Genomic DNA, 24,417 nt, shown 5'->3' with positions numbered 1-24,417 from the left:
TGAGGGCCCAACATCCTCTATTGGGCCCTGTGTTCACTGCCTGGCACCATGGAGCTCGATTGGCATTTGCCATTGAACACCAGAATTGGCAGGTTCGCCACTGGCGCCCTGTGCCTTTCTCAGATGAGAGCAGGTTCACCCTGAGCACATGTGACAGAAGTGAAAGGGTCTGGAGAAGCCATGGAGAACGTTATGCTGCTTGCAACATCATTCAGCATGACCGGTTTGGTGGTGGGTCAGTGATGGCTTGGAGAGGCATATCTTTGTAGGGACACACAGACCTCTACAGGCTAGACAATGGCACCCTGACTGCCATTAGGTATCGGGATGAAATCCTTGGACCCATTGTCAGACCCTACATTGGTGCAGTGGGTCTTGGGTTCCTCCTGGTGCACGACAATTCCTGGCCTCATGTGGCAAAAGTATGCAGCCAGTTCCTGGAAGATGAAGGAATTGATACCATTGAATTGTCCCTACGCTCGCCTGACCTAACTCCAAAAGAACACCACTGAGACATTATGTTTCGTTCCATCTGACGCCACCAGGTTGCACCTCAGTCTGTTCAGGAGCTCAGTGATGCCCTGGTCCAGATCTGGGAGGAAATACCCCAGGACCCCATCCGTTGTCTCATTAGGAGCATTCCCCGACATTATCAGGCATGCATACAAGCATGTGAGGGCCATACAAACTACTGAGTACTATTTTGAGTTGCTGCAATAAAATTTCAGCAAAATGGACTAGTGACAAAATGGACTAAGTGATCTAATGAAACTTCCTGTATATTGTTCTACATATGTATTCCCCAAATGAGAATTACAGTGAAGGAAAAAAGTATTTGATCCCCTGCTGATTTTGTACGTTTGCCTACCGACAAAGAAATGATCAGTCTATAATTTTAATGGTAGGTTTATTTTAAAGAGGAAGTAAAGATTCTTAAGAAAAAAAAAACACACCCTGCAAGGAAAAGGCATAATGCGCTAGTATGCATAGCATACTAGCTCATTATGAATTACTTACCTGAGATCGAAGCAGCATCGGCCCTCGTTCGCCTCCTTCGACGCCGCCATCTATCCCAGAGTGACTTCCGGGTATCGCGGCTCCGGCGCTGTGACTGGCCGGAGCTGCAATGACGTCACTCCCGCGCATGCGTGCTGGTGCCGCCACTAACAGCATGATCGCCGTTAGAAACGGCACGCTCAGTGCGCCTGTGCCCGAAGTCTATGGCGCATGCGCTGTAGACATCGGTGCCCCTATTCCTGCAAATATCTCCTAAACCTTTTAGGTTTGGGAGATATTTCTTGCACCTACAGGTAAGCCTTAGTCTAGGCTTACCTGTAGGTTAAAGTTCTTGTAATGGGTTTACAACCACTTTTACAATGAGAGACAGAATAACAACAAAAAAATCTAGAAAAACGCATTTAAAAAAATTATAAATTGATTTGCATTTTGATGAGTGAAATAAGTATTTGACCCCTTGACAAAACCTGACTTAGTTCTTGGTGGCAAAACCCTTGTTGGTAATCACAGAGGTCAGACATTTCTTGTAGCTGGCCACCAGGTTTGCACACATCTCAGAAGGAATTTTGTCCCACTCCTCTTTGCAGATCCTTTCCAACTCGAACCTTAGCTCCCTCCACATATTTTCTATGGGATTGAGGTCGGGAGACTGGCTAGGCCACTCCGGGAATTTAATGTGCTTCTTCCGGGGGTCTTCAAACTATGGCCCTCCAGGTATTCAGAAACTACAATTGCCATCATGCCTAGTCATGTCTGTGAAAGCCAGAATTTTACAATGCCTCATGGGACGTGTAGTTCCGCAAGAGCTGTAAGGCTGTAGTTTGAGGATCCCTGCACTAGCCTATGGAAAACAGGATCACACATTCTCCACACTTCAGCACACTGGACTCCTCTACATTCTGCTCTGCGGTCTAAAGTCAACATGGGAAAGAGAATGAGGAGGGCACGCTCTGACACACAGGGGGGCTCTGACATGCAGGGCGGCTGTGATTCCCAACAACATCCATGGCATTTGCAGCTTGCTGAAAAATAATGTTTCCCCAGCCTTTATCACCAGTCTGCACATGTACAGAGCTCTATGCTAACACCTCAGCTCTTTTCTGGGATTGTGGGCTGACAGAGCAGGGGAGGGCTCAATAGACTGTCAGGAGGCTGGGCTAATAGGGACAGGTATTTTTTTTCATTGCACCCAGCTCATATAAGGCAAATAATATAGTAAGTACACTGCTGTTACTGAGACATATCCTGTGTTCAGGATGGGAGACAGCTGGGGGGAGTTAGTTAAGCACTGGATCCCCTCCCCATACACAAGTACTAGATGGATCAGCAGAGAACATTAACAACGGAAAAGTCCCAGTATATTCCCAACACATATAAGAATTGTTCTTCTCTTTTAGTAAACCTGCTCTGCAAAGTACAGGCAGTGTTGCCAACTGTCAATATTTTTACTGACAGCCAGTAAAAACCAGGCAATTTTCTCCTGCCAGTAAATGTCAGTAAAAGTAATAGGTTGCCAGTAAAAAATATGGCTGTGACGCTCAGCTTGGTCCGGAGCCGGCTGGGACCATCCGAGTGCTTGTTACAGTGTGATCTGGCGGCTCTGGCGGAGGCGGTGCCTGAGCATGTCGTGTGATGTCATGGTGCAATAGAGCCAAGTAGAGCAGCCAGAGCCTTGTGTGCGGGTCTGCGGTATGGGAGCAAGGCAGACTGGGACTGGGACCGTCAGTGCTGTTTGGACTGGAGGGACCACTTGGTTTGGAGAGAGACTGTCACTGTGACTCAGGAGGGAACGTGTTGTGTCAGTGAAGTGTCATCATCATCTGTGCTGCTGCACACTGCTGTCAGTGTCACTGTGAGAGAGTCAATTTTATGTGTGAGTGCGCCCATTCTAATTTCTTACCCTCCTAAGGCCGGTCCCTGAGCTACTAACTTACTATATCAAAAATAAAAGAAATATGTTTTTTGCCTTATTATCTACCTTAAATCATATTGCTAATTGCATATTGTACTTGTTTGTAGCCTAAATACTCTAATTTGCACTTAAAACTGTAACTTTTGGAAATGCCAGTAAAAACGTGGCTGTGCCAGTAAATATTGGGTGTTGTGTCAGTAAATTTCAATCTGGTAGGTTGGCAACACTGAGTACAGGGCGGGTTTACAGCACAGCCAGGTACAGTTTGGAAGGCCGAGCAGTGGGGGCTCACATGGAAGAAAACTAACATCCATCCTGTGAGATCTTCATGTTGGGAGAGCTGTGTGATGTATGCAGGGGGCGGGAAGCAATGATCGGGACTGCACTGTTGTGTTATCTTGCTCCGCTCACCTGTAGAGGAGCTCTCAGTGTCACAGCTCGATCCAGCCAGCCAGATGAGAAATCAAGCCCGGCAGAGTGACATCTTCTCCCTCTGTGCTAGGATGTGGTTGCCTCTTTAGAGAGGAGGCAAGCAATATGTATGGGCGCATCCTCAGCCCACTTTTTGGGCAGGCTGTAGCACTGAGTGAAGCCATAACCTAAATATTCTCTGCCCAGATTGCTCTGCATGCTACTGCTGACTACCCAGCGCCCCCTCCCACACTTCTCCCACACCCCGCCCAGGGCAGCCGCCCCTCCCGCCCACCCCTTGTACCAGCCCTGCCTGACATCCTTGGACAGCTCTTTGGTCTTGGCCATGGTGGAGAGATTGGAATCTGATTGATTGCTTCTGTGGACAGGTGTCTTTTATACAGGTAGCAAACTAAGATTAGGAGCACTCCCTTTAAGTCTTTAAGTTATGCATTTCACAACAGCTAACCCTTTTTTTTTTTTTTTTTTTAGGGTCAAATATATAATTAAACAAATAAATAAAGAAAAACCCTAATTAATTAATAGTAACTACAATAGACCCACCGCTTTTAGCCACATAAACAGACAAATGTAGTAGAACCCTTACAAATATCCAAATGTCGGAGAACATCAAAACTGGTTTGGATGTATAGACACTAAAAAGTTAGAGAGACTTTCCAGGGGCTTTGTATGTTTGTCCTTTTTTTTTTTGGCCACATGTGTTTGCGATTGAATATCATTCAATGCATCATGTGATATATTTTGACTTAGTTTATATTTGCTTAAACAATATGTGGTCATTTAGCTATGATTAAGCAACGATGATGTTGTGAAATGCGTCAACTGTCTTACCGTGCTTCTGTTGTTACATGAAATTTGACTATCTGCTACAATAAAGGCTTATATTGGAGTGCGACTGTCCAGATAGCTTTTTATCTCAGGTTGTTACCTGTATAGAAGACACCTGGGAGCCTGAAATCTTGCTGACTGATAGGGGATCAAATCCTTATTTCACTCATTAAAATGCAAATCAACTTATAACTTTTCTGAAATGTGTTTTCTGGATATTTTTGTTGTTATTCGGTCTCTCACTGTTAAAATAAACCTACCATTAAATTATAGACTGATCATCTCTTTGTCAGTGGGCAAACGTACAGAATCAGCAGGGGATCAAATAGTTTTTTCCCCTCACTGGACTTCAATGTAATCTTTGTCTACTGAAAGACTTTATTGCAATAGGCCAATATGTCCATTTAAACCATCTGGGTGAAGTGTACCAAGTCTGTGTATCCACAACACTCCTGTGTCACACAGCTTGAAAAATCTATTGTAGTCCATAGATTCAGGAATAGAATGCATAGGTGTAATAGTAAACACAGTAGAGTCACCTCTGTGATATTGTGAAAAATGTCTACATAAGAAGTTTGTATATCTTTGGAAGGTGAGAGACCTACAGGAGTCTCGGAGTTTGTGTTTGCAAGCTTGCTGGTGTCATTGATTTTCTATTTCCACATAAACAAAATGTTCTCAAGCCTTTCATGTGTGTACCAGAAAGAGAAGTGCAGTTCTGTGCTCCTCTATCTGTCACAGTAGACGGTAAAGAGGTTTGGAACATTGACCTGTTTGGCACACAATAGCTCGCTAGATGGGCAAGTACCCATCATTCAGGCATTCAGCACAGGGCGAGGAGTGTGTGGGAGGGAGACCAGACAAGTGGATTAAAGTGAATACATTGATTGCAGTTACATGAATGTGATGAGTATTGTATGGATGTACCCATACATCCCATATGAAAGGTAATATTCTATAGAACAGAAATTAAATTTTTCAAGAGCACACATGGATGGCCTCAACGCCATTTAACATTTTCTCTGTGCACCCAAAATATATATCCATTAGCAAGAAAGAGCTCATTAATGGAGAATAAACTGTGAGCGTGTTGTTGTGGTATTTTTTTTTAACTATTGATATTCTAGTGAGGATTTTCAGTTGAAAGAACTCCAGACCACACAAAGTAAAGCTCAGTAAACTAGAACTGTATTTATTGGCGTATAACACTCACTTTTTCACCATGAAAATTGGGTGCAAATAGCGTGTGCGTGTTATACGCCAATATTTCAATTTTAGCTGCCTCGGAGGGGACAGGGAAGGGGGCGGGATGAGCGCCGTCAAATTACATACAGTGAGAAACTTCTGTTTACTTGTTGGCCTCTGTAATAGGAAGTCCCATCTCCTGGGCCGCCATTGGACCACTGTTCTGTCTAACATAGGAGATTCTCACTGTATGTAATCTGTCGGCGCTCATCCCACCCCCCTCCCTGTCCCCTCCGAGGCTGCAGATGGGTATTGATCAGGCTGCACTGATGGCAATGGTGAGGCTGCTGCATTGATGTGGACTGATGAGGCTGCATTGATGGCACTTGTGAGGCTGCAGATGGGCATTGATTAGGCTGCATTGATGGCAATGGTGAGGCTGCAGATGGGCACTGACCCTTATTTTGCTTCAAAGTTTCTTATTTAAAATTTAAGTTTTTTTCCCTGAAACTTCCCTCTTAAAATGAATGTGCGTGTTATACGCCGATAAATACGGTATGTCTATTTCAATATGATGCTCAGCATGTGTTTGGGTGTGCACCAACGTGCAGTTAAAGTGGAACACTGAGCAAATAAAAAAAAAAAAAAAAAAAAAGACATATGTTAGGGTTTTTCCGAGTTCCCCAATATCATGTTTTATTCCTTATTGATCCTGTTAGTAAACCTTTTATTTTTAAACTTCCATTAAAGCGGAACTTCAGTCTGCCTAGTATGGCGCATGCAGAGATTTTAAATGGCATTGAGGCCATGTGTGTTCTTAAAAAATTTAATTTCTGTTCTATAGAATATTACCTTTCATATGGGATGTATGGGTACATCCATACAATACTCGTCACATTCATCACCAGCTCTGATCAGCCTTCGGGTCCTGGCAGAGCCCAGTGACACATCTGCAACCGCACAGTCAGTTTACCACACAAAGCCTGGGCAGTTTTCATACTTTCCTGGTCTCAGTCTTTGCACGTGCGCAGGAAATCCTTCATGTCCACACAGATTGGAAAACATAGAATCGCGCTAAATATATAAGTGAATAGTATGATCATGCACTGACCAATCAAATAAACAATCAAAAACCTAGTGAGTAAATGAAATAGACAAAGGTGTACAAATTGAAAGTCATTGAATATTGGGCATCCCACCTCCTCGTGTGGGAATGTTGCACCAATCTTCCAATGACAATGTAATAAACAAAAAATATTAATTGACCGGAAGTAAGTATCCAGAAAAGCCACAAGGCGTTATCTCCCATGATTGAAAAGTCCAACCCTAAAAAGTGTCTTTGCAAATAAGGGAACTTGTGAAGGAAATCCACTGCCGGTGAGTAAGGGGTAACTGCTTACCAGAAGCCCACTATCCCCCACTACAGAGGATCACGGGAAGCCTGTGTACAGAGAATTCTTGCAGGGCACATCAAATGGATCAGCTGTTATATGAAGTGGGGATGATGCAACAATCTCCACAGCTCCTCAGCAGGGCTCCTAATATTCAAAGTTCCCCTAATGCCATAGTGGGGTCAAAGATGGATATGCATAGCGGAAAGAGAGATAGACGCTCCATAGTGTAAAATCTTCTAGTTTATTGAAGGTAAAAAAGTAATGCACTTACATAAAAAAGCGGAATAGTAAGCCTTGTCTGGTGCGCCGGCTGGTAGCACACAGACCAACCCGTCCTGCTGAATGATCAGTAGCAACACGAGGTGACGTCAGCGCTTCGCTCCGTCCTACGCAGCGTTTCGTGATAGGTCACGTCGTACAGGGTTATTTGCAAAGACACTTTTTACGGTTGGACTTTTCAATCACGGGGGATAACGCCTTGTGGCTTTTCTGGATACTTACTTGCGGTAAATTAATATTAATTTTTGTTTATTACACTGTCATTGGAATATTGGTGCGACATTACCACACAAGGAGGTGGGATGCCCAATATTCAATTACTTTCAATTTGTACACCTTTGTCTATTTCATTTACTCACTAGGTTTTTGATTGTTTATTTGATTGGTCAGTGCATGATCATACTATTCACTTATATATTTAGCACAATTCTAGGTTTTCCAATTGTTGTACACTGTGTTTATGTTATTCAGGAGAATTGCTGCTGTCTTTTACGTATTGATTTATTCATTGATTAATTTGAATGGGTTATAGGTTTACTATTTACCGTAGTGCAGTTTGATTTTTCCTTTTCCATGTCCACACAGATACCCAAGCGCTGTGGCACACCTGCACACGTGGGGGCGGGGAGCAATGCTCACCTAGGCGAGGATTGCAGAAGAGCACAAATAAAGCTGTTAAAAAAAAACAATAACACTGCATTTGTAGGAGAGGAAGGGGGGAGGGGGAGGTCATCCCAACATTCACTTTAGGGTGAAGATCCACTTTAACAGACAAAGCTATCCAGTAAAAGTGCCAAACACATAGCTGAGACACACCAATAACCACTGGCAGGGTTGCTTACAATAATCAGCTTTTATTCATTTATGTACAACCCTAATCCCAAAAGTAAAAAAAATAAAAAATCTATAACTGCCTTAAAAAAGTGTTAGCTACAGTTTGGCTTTAACTTGTAAGTCACTTACCGGTATGCAATTACGATCTAAAAGATGGCCATACACTATATATTCTGATTGTACAATTTCATTAGCTTTACTAAAACTATAAAATATAGGGATAGACCGCAACAACCCTTTGTGTACTGGTATCTAAATCAAGCAGGCCCTCATACTACATAGTAAGGATGAGCTCAGGCTTGTTTGCAAATAGCACGTGCAGAGCCTGCCAGGAAGTTGGCACTGCACAGCGCTAATCGCAGGCAGTGAGACATTTTCCTGATGCGCTGCTGCAGAGATAGAGGAATGTCTCACTGCCTGTGATTAGCGCAGCGTCGACTTCCTGGCGGGCTCTGCACGTGCTAGTTGCGAACACACCTGAGCTCATCCTTACTACATAGTAGCCGGTAGACCTAAAAATATTGTACAATCACATTGTATGAAAATGGTCACCTTAAATCTACTAGTCCATCTAACACTACCCCCTCCACATGGTGACATTGTCCAAGGTTGGCTACAGTGCTCCATACATACAGGTAGAGTGTTGTCAACCTAGGACAGGAAGGGGGAGAGTTACTGAAACTGGAGTGCTCAGAATCTGGTGCAGCTATGCATGATAGCCAATCAGCTTCTAACTTCAGCTTTGACAACAAAACCTGGAAGGCGGTTGTGATCTATGCTTAGCTGCACTAGATTTTGCACTCTCCAGTTTTAGTAAATCTCCAGTTTTAGTAAATTTTAGAGCAGCGCCAGAGTGACTTATGTGTGTCAACCAAACTTATTCAATGTCAGGCAAGAATGTTTGCGAGCGAAATGAACATTGTTGATTTTACAGGAAAGGCAAAATGGTGCTTCAATTTCATGAGGAGAGAAGAGTTGGCCATGAGAACACGAACAAAGTTAGCTCAGAAAATGCCACCAGTTTATGAGGATAAAATCCAGCAGTTTCACTCCTATGTCATACAACTTCGGAAAAAATATGATTTTGAACCAAGTCAGATTGCAAACATGGATGAGGTTCCTCTCAATTTTGATGTGCCTTCCAACAGAACTGTTGATGTGAAAGGAATCAAAACAGTGGCAATTAAAACAAGTGGCCATGAAAAGACACACTATACTGCTGTGCTTTCATGCTGTGCAGATGGTACTAAACTGCCTCCTATGCTTATTTTCAAGAGAAAAACCTATCCTAAAGAGACCATACCACCTGGCATTATTGTGCAAGTTCAAGAGAAGGGATGGATGAATGAAGACATTATGGCCATTTGGTTTGCAAAGGTTTGGTGCAGAAGACCTGGAGGGCTCTTAAAGAAGCCAGCTCTGCTTGTCTTTGATCAATTCCGAGCACATTTAACAGAAAAGACTAAAAGGGTTGCATCAGATTTGCGAACACACCTAGCAGTTATTCCTGGTGGACTTACAGGTCAGCTACAGCCACTAGATGTTTCAATAAACAAGCCTTTTAAAGTCCTGATGAGAGAAGAATGGAGTAGATGGATGCAAAAAGCAGGTGATAACTTAACACCGGCAGGAAGAGTGAAAAAACCAACCATTACTGAGGTCTGCAATTGGGTCCTAAACTCATGGTATGGCGTCAAACAAGAGGTGATTGTGAAGTCCTTCAAGAAATGTGGAATCAGCAATGAAATGGACGGAACTGAGGATGATCTCACATATATAGACAGTGACTCAGAAGACAGCAGTGATGCAAAAGAATCTGAAGAAATTCTGTCTGGAACTAGTGATGAAGAAGAGAACATTGATGCAACAGAGGCTGAATAAAGTGATATGCTGCATAATATACTGGTATGTAAAGTTTACCTGCGGTAATTACTAAATAAAACTGTGTTCAGTTTTACCTGTTTAAAATATTGATTTCTTAATTTTTGGGTTGGAAAAGTGGGGGGGCGTCTTATACACGAAAAAATACGGTAATTACATCCTATGAAATGTGTGTACACAGGATGACATAGGTGCATGCACCATATAACCTACTGCGATGATTAATAAGGTACAGCTCTCATCAAGAATATTTTTTTTTCTTTGGCCACAATAGTTTAATTTCAAGGTACACCTATAATGTAACAAAATTAGGCAGCAGTCAAAGTCCTATAAAGCACAGGATACAAAATGATGCAAAATACCAATAATAGGGGGTACACCAAGATCCATTGCAACCCAGGCAGCTAAGCGGAGTAGACATGGAAAGGGGGCCGTTACTATGAATCAGGTAACAGTGATCACAGGTCAATTGGCTTCAGTATAAATCACACAAATAGGAAACATAAGGGGAATACAAAGACACTGAATAAAAAAAAAAAAAAAAAAAAAAAAAAAAAAAAACTTCCCTAAACTACAAACCTTGCTAGAAGACATAAATTGGGATAAAATCTTAGGAACAAAGAAAATGGAGGAGAGATGGGTTTGCTTTAAGAGCATATTAAATAAGGGCATTAAGCCAATGCATCCCATTGGGTAATACATTTTAAAGAGCAAACAAAAGTCCTGGATGGCTTAACTCCAATGTAAAAATGCATATAAAAGCAAAGGAGAAGGCCTTCAAAAAATATAAGGTTGAGGGATCATCATCAGCATTCAGACTTTATAAAGAATGCAACAAGAAACGTAAGGGTGCAATAAGAACAGCTAAGATAGAACATGAAAGAAACATAGCGGAGGAGAGCAAAAAATATCCCAAGAAATTCTTTAAGTATGTAAACAGTAAAAAAGGGAGGACAGACCATATTGGCCCCATAAAGAATGAGGAAGGACATCTGGTTACAAAGGATGGGGAGATGGCGAAGGTATTGAATTTATTCTTCTCCTCAGTCTTCATGAGGGAATCGAGGGGCTTCAGTAACCAAAACTGCAGCATTTATCCTCATGACACATCACAGGAAGCACCTCCATGGTTAACAGAAGAAAGAATTAAAATTAGACTTGGGAAACTTAACATTAATAAATCACCGGTACCAGATGGCTTGCACCCGAGGGTACTAAGGGAACTCAGTCAAGTAATTTGCCAGACCATTGTTCCTAATTTTTACTGACAGTCTACTGACTGTAATGGTATCAGCTGATTGGAGAAAAGCCAATGTAGCACCAATATTTAAAAAGGGCCCAAAATACATCCCTGGGAATTAGAGACCAGTTAGCCTAACATCAATAGTAGGCAAGTTCTTAGAGGGGATGATAAGGGACTATATACAAGATTTTAGTAATGAGAACGGTATCATTAGCAGTAATCAGCATGGATCCATGAAGAATCGTTCTTGCTAAACCAATCTATTAACCTTCTATGAGGAGGTGAGTTGCCATCTAGATAAAGGAAGGCCGTAGACATGGTGTATCTGGGTTTTGCAAAAGCATCCAACACAGTTCCCCATAAACGTTTACTGTACAAAATAAGGTCCATTGGCATGGACCATACGGTGAGTACATGGATTGAAAACTGGCTACAAGGGCAAGTTCAGAGGGTGGTGATAAATGGGGAGTACTCGGAATGGTCAGGGGTGGGTAGTGGGGTCCCCCAGGGTTCTGTGCTGGGACCAATCCTGTTTAATTAGTTCATAAACGATCTGGAGGATGGGGTAAACAGTTCAATCCCTGTATTTGCAGACGATACTAAGCTAAGCAGGGCAATAACTTCTCTGCAGGATGTGGAAACCTTGCAAAAAGATCTGAACAAATTAATGGGGTGGACAACTACATGGCAAATGAGGTTCAATGTAGAAAAATGTAAAATAATGCATTTGGTTTGCAAAAATATGAATGCAATCTATTCACTGGGGGGAGAACCTCTGGGGAATCTAGGATGGAAAAGGACCTGGGGGTCCTAGTAGATGATAGGCTCAGCAATGGCATGCAATGCCAAGCTGCTGCTAACAAAGCAAACAGAATATTGGCATGCCTTAAAAAGGGGATTAATTCCAGAGATAAAACGATAATTCTCCTGCTCTACAAGACTCTGTTCCGGCCGCACCTAGAGTATGCTCTACATCACTAGCCTAGTCTCTAAATACCAACCTACTTGTTCTCTTCGTTCCTCTCAAGACCTTCTGCTCTCTAGCTCCCTCATCACCTCCTCCCATGCTCGCCTCCAGGACTTTTCCCAAGCCTCTCCAATCCTAAGGAATGCACTACCCCAATCTGTCCGCTTATCTCCTACTATATTAGCTTTTAGACGATCCCTGAAAACCCTTCTCTTCAGAGAAGCCTACCCTACCCACACTTAACAACTGTTTTTTCATTTTCTCCATCAGCTCACCCCCCCAGTTATTACCTTTTGTTTCCACTTGACCCTCCCTTCTAGATTGTAAACTCTAACGAGCAGGGCCCTCTGATCCCTCCTGTATTGATTTGTATTGTAAGTGTACTGTCTGCCCTCATGTTGTAAAGCGCTGCGCAAACTGTTGGCACTATACAAATCCTGTATAATAATAATAATATGCTGTCCAGTTCTGGGCACCAGTCCTCAGGAAGGATGTACTGGAAATGGAGCGAGTACAAAGAAGGGCAACAAAGCTAATAAAGGATCTGGAGGATATTAGTTATGAGGAAAGGTTGCGAGCACTGAACTTATTCTCTCTGGAGAAGAGATGCTTTAGAGGGGATATGATTTCAATATACAAATACCATACTGGTGACCCCACAATAGGGATAAAACTTTTTCGAGGAAGGGAGTTTAACAAGACACGTGGCCACTCATTAAAATTAGAAGAAAAGAGGTATAACCTTAAACTACGTAGAGGGTTCTTTACTGTAAGAGTGGCAAGGATGTGGAATTCCCTTCCACAGGCGTTGGTCTCAGCGGGGAGCATCAATAGTTTCAAGAAACTATTAGATAAGCACCTGAACGACCGCAACGTACAGGGATACACAATATAATACTGACAAATAATCTCACACATAGGTTGGACTTGTGTCTTTTCGACCTCACCTACTATGTAACTTATAAATTTCCTTTTTTCGTTCATTTTCTTTCCTCAATTGCAGACAATTTGTAATAAATCTCTCAATAAAAATACATTGAAATAAAAAATAAAATAAACCAAACTGGTATTTTTAACAGTTTTATTTTGTTTAGTTTCAGATTCACAAAAACAGTGAAAGTCTGCAAAGTGAAAACGTCAGATATGAAAATGACCAAAGAATAATTATGGATTTTATTGTGCACATAAATAGTAGACTGTGTAGATTTGCTGACTACTCTTCAGGACACCACAAGAGAGAGTTCAGGGATTAAACTTTTGAAGAAAAAAGGCCCATTACACTATTTGGACATTACTACAACCTGCCCTGTTTCTATGACACACAGTTATCACCTTACAGTGGGGACGGAAAGTATTCAGACCCCCTTACATTTTTCACTCTTTGTTATATTGCAGCCATTTGCTAAAAATCATTTCAGTTCATTTTTTCCCCTCATTAATGTACACACAGCACCCCATATTGACAGAAAAACACAGAATTGTTGACATTTTTGCAGATTTATTAAAAAAGAAAAACTGACATCACACATTGTCCTAAGTATTCAGACCCTTTGCTGTGACACTGATGTATTTAACTCAGGTGCTGTCCATTTCTTCTGACCATCATTGAGATGGTTCTACACCTTCATTTCAGTCCAGCTGTGTTTGATTATACTGATTGGACTTGATTAGGAAAGCCACACACCTGTCTATACAAGACCTTACAGCTCACAGTGCATGTCAGAGCAAATAAGAATCACGAGGTCAAAGGAACTGCCTGAAAAGCTCAGAGACAGAATTGTGGCAAGGCACAGATCTGGCCAAGGTTACAAAAAAAATTCTGCTGCACTTAAGGTTCCTAAGAGCACAGTGGCCTCCATAATCCTTAAATGGAAGACGTTTGGGACGACCAGAACCCTTCCTAGAGCTGGCCGTCCAGCCAAACTGAGCTATCGGGGGAAAAGAGCCTTGGTGAGAGAGGTAAAGAAGAACCCAAAGATCACTGTGGCTGAGCTCCAGAGATGCAGTCGGGAGATGGGAGAAAGTTGTAGAAAGTCAACCATCACTGTGGCCCTCCACCAGTCAGGGCTTTATGGCAGAGTGGCCCGACGGAAGCCTCTCCTCAGTACAAGACACATGAAAGCCTGCATGGAGTTTGCTAAAAAAAACACCTGAAGGACTCCAAGATGGTGAGAAATAAGATTATCTGGTCTGATGAGACCAAGATAGAACTTTTTGGCCTTAATTCTAAGCGGTATGTGTGGAGAAAAACAGGCACTGCTCATCACCTGTCCAATACAGTCCCAACAGTGAAGCATGGTGGTGGCAGCATCATGCTGTGGGGGTGTTTTTCAGCTGCAGGGACAAGACGAGGATAGGTTGCAATCGAGGGAAAGATGAATGCGGCCAAGTACAGGGATATCCTGGACGAAAATCTTCTACAGAGTTCTTATGGCCTCAGACTGGGCCGAAGGTTTATCTTCCAACAAGACAATGACCCTAAGCACACAGCTAAAATAACGAAGGAGTGGCTTCACAACAACTCCGTGACTGTTTTTGAATGGCCCAGCCAGAGCCCTGACTTAAACCCAATTTAGCATCTCTGGAGAGACCTAAAATGGCTGTCCACCAACGTTTACCATCCAACCTGACAGAACTGCAGAGGATCTGCAAGGAGGAATGGCAGAGGATCCCCAAATCAAGGTGTGAAAAACCTTGTTGCATCTTTCCCAAAAAGACTCATGGCTGTATTAGATCAAAAGGGTGCTTCTACTAAATACTGAGCAAAGGGTCTGAATACTTAGGACCATGTGATATTTCAGTTTTTCTTTTAATAAATCTGCAAAAATGTCAACAATTCTGTGTTTTTCTGTCAATATGGGGTGCTGTGTGTACATTAATGAGGAAAAAAATGAATTTAAATGATTTTAGCAAATGGCTGCAATATAACAAAGAGTGAAAAATTTAAGGGGGTCTGAATACTTTCTGTTCCCACTGTACATTACAAAGCCATCCGTGGCCAAATCTTCTATGACCAAACCCTAAAGTTCAGTAGTTCTCCATCTAGTAGAGCTTTCTGACCATATTCCTTACACTGGAGGCACAGTAGACCCCAGTAAAGTAAACAGTATCTTTTCAGTCTGGTTGTGATGTTAGTTTGGCGTCCTCAGATCTGGGTGCTCCATTTTGCGTTCCTTCATACGTTTGTGGAGAATATAGTCGGTGGAACAGCCGATCTCCTCTCTGGAGTTCCGCCAGCTCCTTGGCACTACAGCTTGGTGTGGGGGTTTCATAAGTATCGTGGAAGGTTGTATAATCCACTTCATAAAAACCTTTTTCTAGGGTAAGGACTGGGTTGAAGCGGTGCCCCCACAAGACTTCTCTGTCCACATAGGAGCTGCGGGCTTGGCAGGTCATTCCTAAAAATAAGGCAAAAATAAGGGCAATGAGGTTGCATAAGAGCCTTGGATGGCTGTTCAAGCACATAGCAAACTGCACAGCCTTCTGCTACACGAAACCGTTGCAAGGCCACAATCTACAACGAGAAGAACAACAACAGACAGCAACTGGACAACACAAAAGATACTGCATGCTTCATCATTAAAAGGGGAATTCAATCCATAGTCATGACAGCTATGATCACTTTTTCTGATCAAAGAAATGTGTAAGGATAATTCTTAGCTATGCTATCTCTGTACACCGCTGGCTGCATATGAAGTGAGATGTTTCTCTCTTTCTTCACACAGGCTGAATGTTAAGAATACACTTTCTTCCTCCCTGGATAAGCACAAGCTGCATACCGATGTCCTCTTGTGTATGGCAGACAGCTCATTAATCGGTCTTTTCTCTCTCTTTGTATTCAGAGCATCTCACCTTTACCAAAGGCCCTGTTCACAAATACTGCAATGACCTGTGTTTTATAGCACTGGAAGAATGCAGGATATCCGCAAGGACACATAGAATACAATTGTTTTCTATGTGTCCTGTTCACGCCACAACGCTGGTGTCATGTGCAGTGCGATACGCTGCATTAAGTGCTACTTGTACAGTCAGGTCCATAAATATTGGGATATCGAAACAATTCTAATCTTTTTGGTTCTATACACCACCACAATGGATTTGAAATGAAACAAACAAGATGTGCTTTAACTGCATACTTTCAGCTTTAATTTGAGGGTATTTACATCCAAATCAGGTAAACGGTGTAGGAATTACAACAGTTTGTATATCTGCCTCCCACTTTTTAAAGGGACCAAAAGTAATGGGACAGATTAACAATCATCCAAACTTTCACTTTTTAATACTTGGTTGCAAATCCTTTGCAGTCAATTACAGCTTGAAGTCTGGAAGGCATAGACATCACCAGACACTGGGTTTCATCCCTGTTGATGCTCTGCCAGCCCTCTACTGCAACTGTCTTCAGTTCCTGCTTGTTCTTGGGGCATTTTCGCTTCAGGTTTTGTCTTCAGCAAGTGAAATGCATGCTCAGTCAGATTCAGGTCTTTGGTTGCTTTCGCAGTATGCTTCGGGTCATTGTCCATCTGCACTGTGAAGCGCCGTCCAATGAGTCCTGAAGCATTTTGCTGAATATGAGCAGATAATATTGCCCGAAACACTTCAGAATTCATCCTGCTGCTTTTGTCAGCAGTTACTTCATCAATAAATACAAGAGAACCAGTTCCATTGGCAGCCATACATGCCTACGCCATGACACTACCACCACCATGCTTCACTGATAAGGTGGTATGCTTTGGAGAATGAGCAGTTCCTTTCCTTCTCCACACTCTTCTCTTCCCAACACTCTGGTACAAGTTGATCTTGGTCTCATATGTCCATAGGATGTTGTTCCAGAACTGTGAAGGATTTTTTAGATGTTGTTTGGCAAACTCTAATCTGGCCTTCCTGTTTTTGAGGCTCACCAATGGTTTACATCTTGTGGTGAACCCTCTTTATTCACTCTGGTGAAGTCTTCTCTTGATTGTTGACTTTGACACACATACACCTACCTCCTGGAGAGTGTTGTTGATCTGGCCAACTGTTGTGAAGGGTGTTTTCTTCACCAGGGAAAGAATTCTTCGGTCATCCACCACAGTTGTTTTCCGTGGTCTTCCGGGTCTTTTGGTGTTGCTGAGCTCACCGGTGCGTTCTTTCTTTTTAAGGATGTTCCAAACAGTTGATTTGGCCACACCTAATGTTTTTGCTATCTCTCTGATGGGTTTGTTTTGTTTTTTCAGCCTAATGATGGCTTGCTTCACTGATAGTGACAGCTCTTTGGATCTCATATTGAGAGTTGACGGCAACAGATTCCAAATACAAATAGCACACTTGAAATGAACTCTGAACCTCTTATCTGCTCCTTGTAAATGGGATAATGAGGGAATGACGAACAGCTGAACAGCTGAACAGCTGAGCAGCCAATTGTCCCATTACTTTTGGTTCTCTTAAAAAGTGGGGGGCACATATACAAACTGTTGTAATTCCTACACCGTTCACCTGATTTGGATGTAAATACCCTCAAATTAAAGCTGAAAGTCTGTACTTAAAGTGCTTCTTGTTTGTTTCATTTCAAATCCATTGTGGTGGTGTATAGAGCCAAAAAGATTAGAATTGTGTCGATGTTCCAATATTTATGGACCTGACTGTATGCATTTTAATGCAACACAATGCACATTAACACAATGCAAATCTATTGAGGAAAAAAAAGCTTTTCTTTTTTTTTAATAAAATTTTGTTACTTTCAAGGACCCATAGCAATTTAACGTGCAAAAAAAAAAAAACACACATAAAAAGGTGATCTAACCCTTCTTGCTGCCAGTTCCGTACGTAGTACGGACATGACAGTGGGGATTTTGCACATATTCCCAGTGGCTATCCTCACCAGGATTGTGTGTGAGCCCAGGTTCACACTGACTGTGGGTTAGAAATCATGCGAGTTCAGCTGAACTCGCACGATTTCATGCCTGCATGTCAGTCCAACTTTAGGAGCGATTTCAGAGACATCAGTGCAGGTTCCTGCACAGATGCCTATACAAATTGCTGCCCCAAGTCACCAAAAGTAGTACAGGAACTACTAGTGGCGGAACTATAGGGGTCGCTGCAGTCGCACTTGCGCCTGGGCCCTGCCATTCTGCCGCTGTGGGGGGGCCCCAAGACCCTGCATGTCCCCCTGCACCTCTGGCTTGCCGTTTAGAATGCAGTGGGGGGAGGTGGGAGGCAGCGATCGGCAGCTCTATTGTGCCTGTGGGCAGTGGGATCTCCCTGGAGCTTGTAGTTCTCTTCCCGAGTGTCAGTGTATACAGTGGAGAGGAGACCCCGGCAGATATCAGTTTCATTTTCAGTGAGTCGCTCTGCTTGTACACTGCTGCTGATACATGCCCGGGTCAGAGGCCCCTCTCCTCTCCACTGTATACACTCAGGAGAAGAACTACAAGCCTCATGGAGATTTCCCTGCCTGTGGACACCATAGAGCTGCCGATCGCCGCCTCCCACCTCCACCAGCCAGGTACATGGGGAACCTCTTGAAGGAGGGGGGGTCAGCTGTCTGTGGACCCTGATGTAGGGGGGGGCTTTCTGGGGACATTAATGTAAGGGGAGGATCTCTGGGGACCCTGGTGTAAGGGGAGGTTCTCTGGGGACCCTGATGTAAGGAGGGGCTCTCTGGGGACCCTGATGTAAGGAGGGGCTCTCTGGGGACCCTGATGTAAGGAGGGGCTCTCTGGGGACCCTGATGTAAGGAGGGGCTCTCTGGGGACCCTGATGTAAGGAGGGGCTCTCTGGGGACCCTGATGTAAGGAGGGGCTCTCTGGGGACCCTGATGTAAGGAGGGGCTCTCTGGGGACCCTGATGTAAGGAGGGGCTCTCTGGGGACCCTGATGTAAGGAGGGGCTCTCTGGGGACCCTGATGTAAGGAGGGGCTCTCTGGGGACCCTGATGTAAGGAGGGGCTCTCTGGGGACCCTGATGTAAGGAGGGGCTCTCTGGGGACCCTGATGTAAGGAGGGGCTCTCTGGGGACCCTGATGTAAGGAGGGGCTCTCTGGGGACCCTGATGTAAGGAGGGGCTCTCTGGGGACCCTGATGTAAGGAGGGGCTCTCTGGGGACCCTGATGTAAGGAGGGGCTCTCTGGGGACCCTGATGTAAGGAGGGGCTCTCTGGGGACCCTGATGTAAGGAGGGGCTCTCTGGGGACCCTGATGTAAGGAGGGGCTCTCTGGGGACCCTGATGTAAGGAGGGGCTCTCTGGGGACCCTGATGTAAGGAGGGGGCTCTCTGGGGACCCTGATGTAAGGAGGGGGCTCTCTGGGGACCCTGATGTAGGTGGTGGATCCCTGGGGACCCTGATGTAAGTGGGGGATCCGCATTCACATATGTAATGAAATAATATATATATTATATACACACACATACATACATACACATATATATTATATACATGTGTATGCCCGCCAAAGTGTATGACTTTCCTTACTTAGCTGCTATGGGCTCTAGCCCGAGATCTTTTGTAGACCTAGCAACGCCCCTGGTGGGGGCCCTTCATGGTTTCTTGCACCGGGGCCCTGAAGACTCTAATTAAGCCTCTGGGAACTACGTTTGTGAATCGGTTCGGACGGTGCCACTGCTGGCAATAGCCACCGATTTGACATGCCAAATCGCCCCGATGTGAACGTGGGCTAAATCTGACAAGCAGACTCCTGCCTGCCAAATGGAAGCATTCGGGCTGCTGCACTGCAGCCCGATTGCTTCCACACATCCCTGGTAACCGCATCCCGCCATATATCCCAGGCTCCGCTTGCCCATCTGAGGGCTCGGAACCCGCATAGCGGTTGCCGCCAGATTGAGGGGAGGGAGAAGAGTGGACTCCAGTCCCCTCTCCTCCACTTCTTGTTTAAGACCCAAAAAGTGACGTGTTTGAGGTTACTTTTGGGTCAGCTTCTCAGTGTTCCTAGCCAGCTTGGCAGGTAAAGAATGTATTGCAATGCGATCTGAATTGCACTACATTCAGTAGAGCTCAGGGGAGGATTCAGTGATGGTTCGGATGGCCGCATCGCTGGATCCTGGGACAGGTGAGTGTGTTTATTAAAAGTCAGCAGCTACACCTTTTGTAGATGCTGACTTTTAACACAAAAAAAGACTGGAACTCTGCTTTAATCTGCTTCCACCCAATCCCGCCCAAATGTATACAAGTTCATGCACGTTTAAAGGGGTTGTAAAGGTAATTTAAAAAAAAAATAACAAACATGTTATACTTACCTTCACTGTGCAGCTCGTTTTGCACAGAGTGGCCCCAAACCTGGTCTTCTGGGGTCCCTCGGCGGCTGTTTCAGCTCCTCCCTGCAAGAACTAACCACCTTAGGGCGCGCTCCCGTGATACAGCCGGCGGCTATAGCCGCTCACTGTATCACTCGGCCCCGCCCCCCGGCGCGCCGCGTCATTAGATGTGTTTGACAGCAGCGCGAGCCAATGGCTGCGCTGCTTTCAATCCATCCACTGTAGCCAATCAGCGGCCAGGCTGAGCGGGGAAATGGATGTCGGGAGCGAGCGGCTGACTTTCGAGGGGTCAGGTAAGTAAAACGGGGGGCTGGGGGCGGCGGTATTGCCGGAAGTTTTTTCACTTTAATGCATAGAATGCATTAAGGTTAAAAAAATTTTACCTTTACAACCCCTTTAACCTCTAAAAAAATTGTAAGCGTGTAAATGAACACTTCTGGGGGGTATTCAATGAGGTACAAGTAACCTCAAATCCTAAAATCTGGTATTTTGTTATGAATGAACCAGACATATTGTAATTAACTAACTTTATGGAATTACTTTCATACTTAGCCTCTTGCCGACCAGCCGCCACAGTTATACTGTGGCAGGTTGGCTCAGCTGCGCGAATCGCCGTAGGTGTATGTCGGTTCGTGCACAAGGTTCTGCCAGCGTGGAAGCCAATCAGCAGGTCCGGCGGACGTCTGCCCGCGATCGTTCCCCGCATAGACAGAATGGGGATCTTCCAACGTAAACAAGGCAGATCTCCCTGTTCTGACAGGGGATGACACAGGATTTTGTCTTCCTGCTATGCAGGAAGATCTATCTGTGTGTTGTCCCAGGCAGCCCTCCCCCCCCACACCGTTAGAAACACACTGAGGGAACACATGTAACCCCTTGATCGCCCCTAATGTCAACCCCTTCACTGCCAGTGTGATTAGTACAATGTCAGTGCATATTTTTAGCACTGATCACTGTATTAATGTCACTGGTTCCCAAAAAAGTGTCAAAAATGTCAGTTAGGTGTCCGATCTGTCCGCCGCAATGTCGCAGTCCAGCTAAAACTCACTGATCACCACCATTACTAGTAAAAAATAAATAAATAAAAACGCCATAAATCTTTCCCCATTTTGTAGACGCAATAACTTTTGCGCAAACCAATCAATATACGCTTATTGGGGTTTTTTTTTTAACCAAAAATATGTAGCAGAATACATATTGGCCTAAATTTACGAAAAAACATGATTTTTAAAAAATTGTTATTGGGTATGTTTTATAGCAGAAAGTAAAAAATATTTTTTTTTTCCAAAATGGTCGGTCTTTTTTTTTTTTTTTTTTTTTAATAGCGAAAATAAATAAAAACCGCAGAGGTGATCAAATACCACCAAAAGAAAGCTCTATTTGTGGGGAAAAAATGACATAAATTTTATTTGGGTACAGCATCACACGACCGGCCAATTGTCAAAGTAACCCAGTGCCGTATTGCAAACAATGTGGCCTGGTCAGGAAGGGGTAAATCCTTGCGGGGGCTGAAGTGGAAGAATGGAGTTTTTTCCCCCAGTCATACTTACCTAGGTGGATGCTGCATCTGCCCACCCCCGGCTTTAACACTGAGAATAGCCGATCGCTCGGTTCTCAGTTCTCCTTGAGCAGAGAGCTGAAGACTGCCAGTCACTACTCTCCGCTCTGCCCCCTCCTCGCTCACTGGAGTGCTGGGCTGTGGAGGGGGTGGGAGCAGCCGGCTCAGGTTCTCAGCAGCTCGCTGAGAGGCTGAGCTTGGTGCCGGTCTGCCCGCTAAGGATAAACATCCCAATGAGCCAGTCAGATTATATCATTTCACTGTTCAAGTGTTTATTGCAAGCATTATTTAAATGCAACAGGAAAAAAAAAGAAGGTTTCCTACTCTGCAGGACATGGCGGTGCTGTGTGACAGAGCTGTGCAAATCTTAGAACTGGACTGACAGGAATACAAAGCCTTAGGCAGGTAAAACCTATATGTATTTCATATATGTATTTATCTGTCTGACGTTCAGCTTTAAAAATAATGAAATAATAATATTCAGTGAGGATGGCATATACAGATTACTGGATATACAGTAATAAGGTAATACTGGTCATTTTTTGTAGTGTTCAAGAGACTCTAAAACATCTTTTGTTTTAAATAACAGATCCAGTGATGGAATCCTGGGGATATTCTGGCACGTGATACAAAAAGCAATGTATTAGTGACCCCGAGCACAAATTGTTCCACAAAAGGGGATGGACACTAACATCACCAGTTCTCTACCTTCTCATCCTATACCGGGGAGATCACCATATACACACACACACACACAATATAGTGGGTGAGCATGTCAAAGGACTGTTTATGGATGGGTTTGATTCCAACAATCAGAATCCTGAGTGTATACAGTATCTAGCTTCAGAATGATGAAACATGGTTCTATGGGTTACTGCACAATTTTGCACTGCACATTAAGTTACTACAGATGAATTTATAAATATATCCACCTTAACATAGAAATAATCTGCTCTATCACTCCAGCAGCACCAGCTACAAGGGGTTAAACAGTCTGGCTGCAGGCTGTGTGTAACTGAACAGCTTGTGTTATTTATTGCCCTGCTTAATGTCCCTTGAAACACAGCATAAAGTTAGTTTTAGTGCTAACCTGAGAGTCACAGGGGTCAAAGAATGATTTATAGGCTCCTGTACCTAAACAACATCAAATAAAGTCACTGCAAATATGTCCCTTATTTCACATGATCAGTTGCTGCCCGGCTATCGTAGCTCGATCAGTAATGGAAAAAAACACAAAATGCACATAACATTCAAGGTGATGTAACTGTCTGGAAACTATAACACTAAATTTCAATGAGATGTGTGTCCAGCAGAATTTCCTACAAAAAAAACCCCTAATGGTGCATATTGCTGCATGAGCCAAGCAGGGAGACCAGTGAACCTAAAACTGTGATATCCAAATGGAGATATAAGTTTACCCCAAAAACACTGTTTAAAAAGCCAATTCTGCTCTTTCAGGACTAAAATTGCAACAAAAGATAGAAAAAAGAATAAAAAGAAATAAAAACCTCTCTAAAATTCATTATTATCATTAAGAAACACTCATTGACATTTTGTGAAGGATTGTGTGGACCCTGTACCAGTGATTTTTAACCCAGTGTCCTAAATTTTGCAAGAAATGGATGCTTTATGAACTAAGCTAAATATCCATATTTTCTGTTGTTCTAAGAAAGTATACCCTCACCTAGGACATTGTAAACGTAAAATGTCCAGAAATTCTGAAGGCATAGGAAGAAAAACTGTTTTTCGCCTGCTTTTTTTTTCTAGCGGAGGGAAAAAAAAAAAAAATCTGTTTTTTTTTTTTTTTTTTTTTTTTTACACTGAAAATAATTTTCTTACACTGGGAAGGTGAAATGCAGCATATATAAAAATATTATGCTTGAAATAAAAGTATGGCTTATTTAGTAAATCAAATAAACTTTCTTTTTAAAATGCTATTTATTGCAAATGGAAAAACAAGGTCTGTATAGGATGAGAATATTTCACCTATACATGAGAACAGGAAACCACCCCCCTTTCCCTCATAATAATATAAAAGCTTCCTGCCAATATGCATTTTCAGTTATTGACAACGCTGATCCAAAAGCATATATTGAGAGTTTGATTTTCCTGATTTTCAGGTGCGATTTTTTCTATAAATAGAGGGATTGTGTATTTTTGGATGGCTGTGGTTTGTAACACTTCCTTACTTGAAGATGCTGCTGGTGAAGAAACACTTTGTGGTGATCCAAAAGCAGCAGAACGAGTGTTTCTTCAATGAGAACTCTAGAGTGTAAAGCTACTTGCACTTTCATTAGTTTCCTCATTTCATGCAATAAAGTATTTTTAATCTCTTTAAGACATCTCTGGCATGCAAGTACATGTTTTGTTATCCTTGTAGCATTTGGAAAAGAAGATTTCTCACAATATGTGCAAATTTCAGCTTTGTGCTCAGCAGAAATTGCAATTGCAATAATTTAAGACTTTACATAAAGTCTCAGAAATCTCTCATTAAAGTCTTCATGTTATATAGTTTGAATACCATGTCATGTCAATACCATGTCATATTTTATCATTGTAAAAGAACATATTCCACACTTTTTTTTCCAATTTTTTGGAAAAAAAAAAAAAACGGCTTTGAAGAAAAAGAAAAAAACAAAACA

The 24,417-nt window shown here is 43.1% G+C and overlaps 1 protein-coding gene across 3 annotated transcripts in view; it reads right to left on the bottom strand.

Annotated features, from left to right (window-relative positions):
* KCNJ5 (potassium inwardly rectifying channel subfamily J member 5) overlaps positions 1 to 24,417 on the bottom strand; it is a 99,120-nt gene that overhangs the window by 55,809 nt on the left and 18,894 nt on the right. Inside the window, exon 2 of one of the 3 annotated variants that reach the window (XM_073603306.1) lies at positions 13,469 to 15,370. The exons of 1 other annotated variant lie outside the window; for it this stretch is intronic. In XM_073603306.1, the coding sequence (XP_073459407.1) occupies positions 15,087 to 15,370 (284 nt within the window). In that variant the 3' untranslated portion in view covers positions 13,469 to 15,086. Of the gene's footprint in view, positions 1 to 13,468; positions 15,371 to 24,417 lie in introns of those variants that run through there. One more of the 3 variants, XR_012236397.1, reaches the window with a different exon arrangement.

This window comes from Aquarana catesbeiana, linkage group LG10, assembly GCF_042186555.1.
Source record: "Aquarana catesbeiana isolate 2022-GZ linkage group LG10, ASM4218655v1, whole genome shotgun sequence".
NCBI lineage: Eukaryota > Metazoa > Chordata > Amphibia > Anura > Ranidae > Aquarana > Aquarana catesbeiana.
Note: the sequence above shows the minus strand (reverse complement) of the source record. Positions and strands in the feature narration are given on the sequence as shown.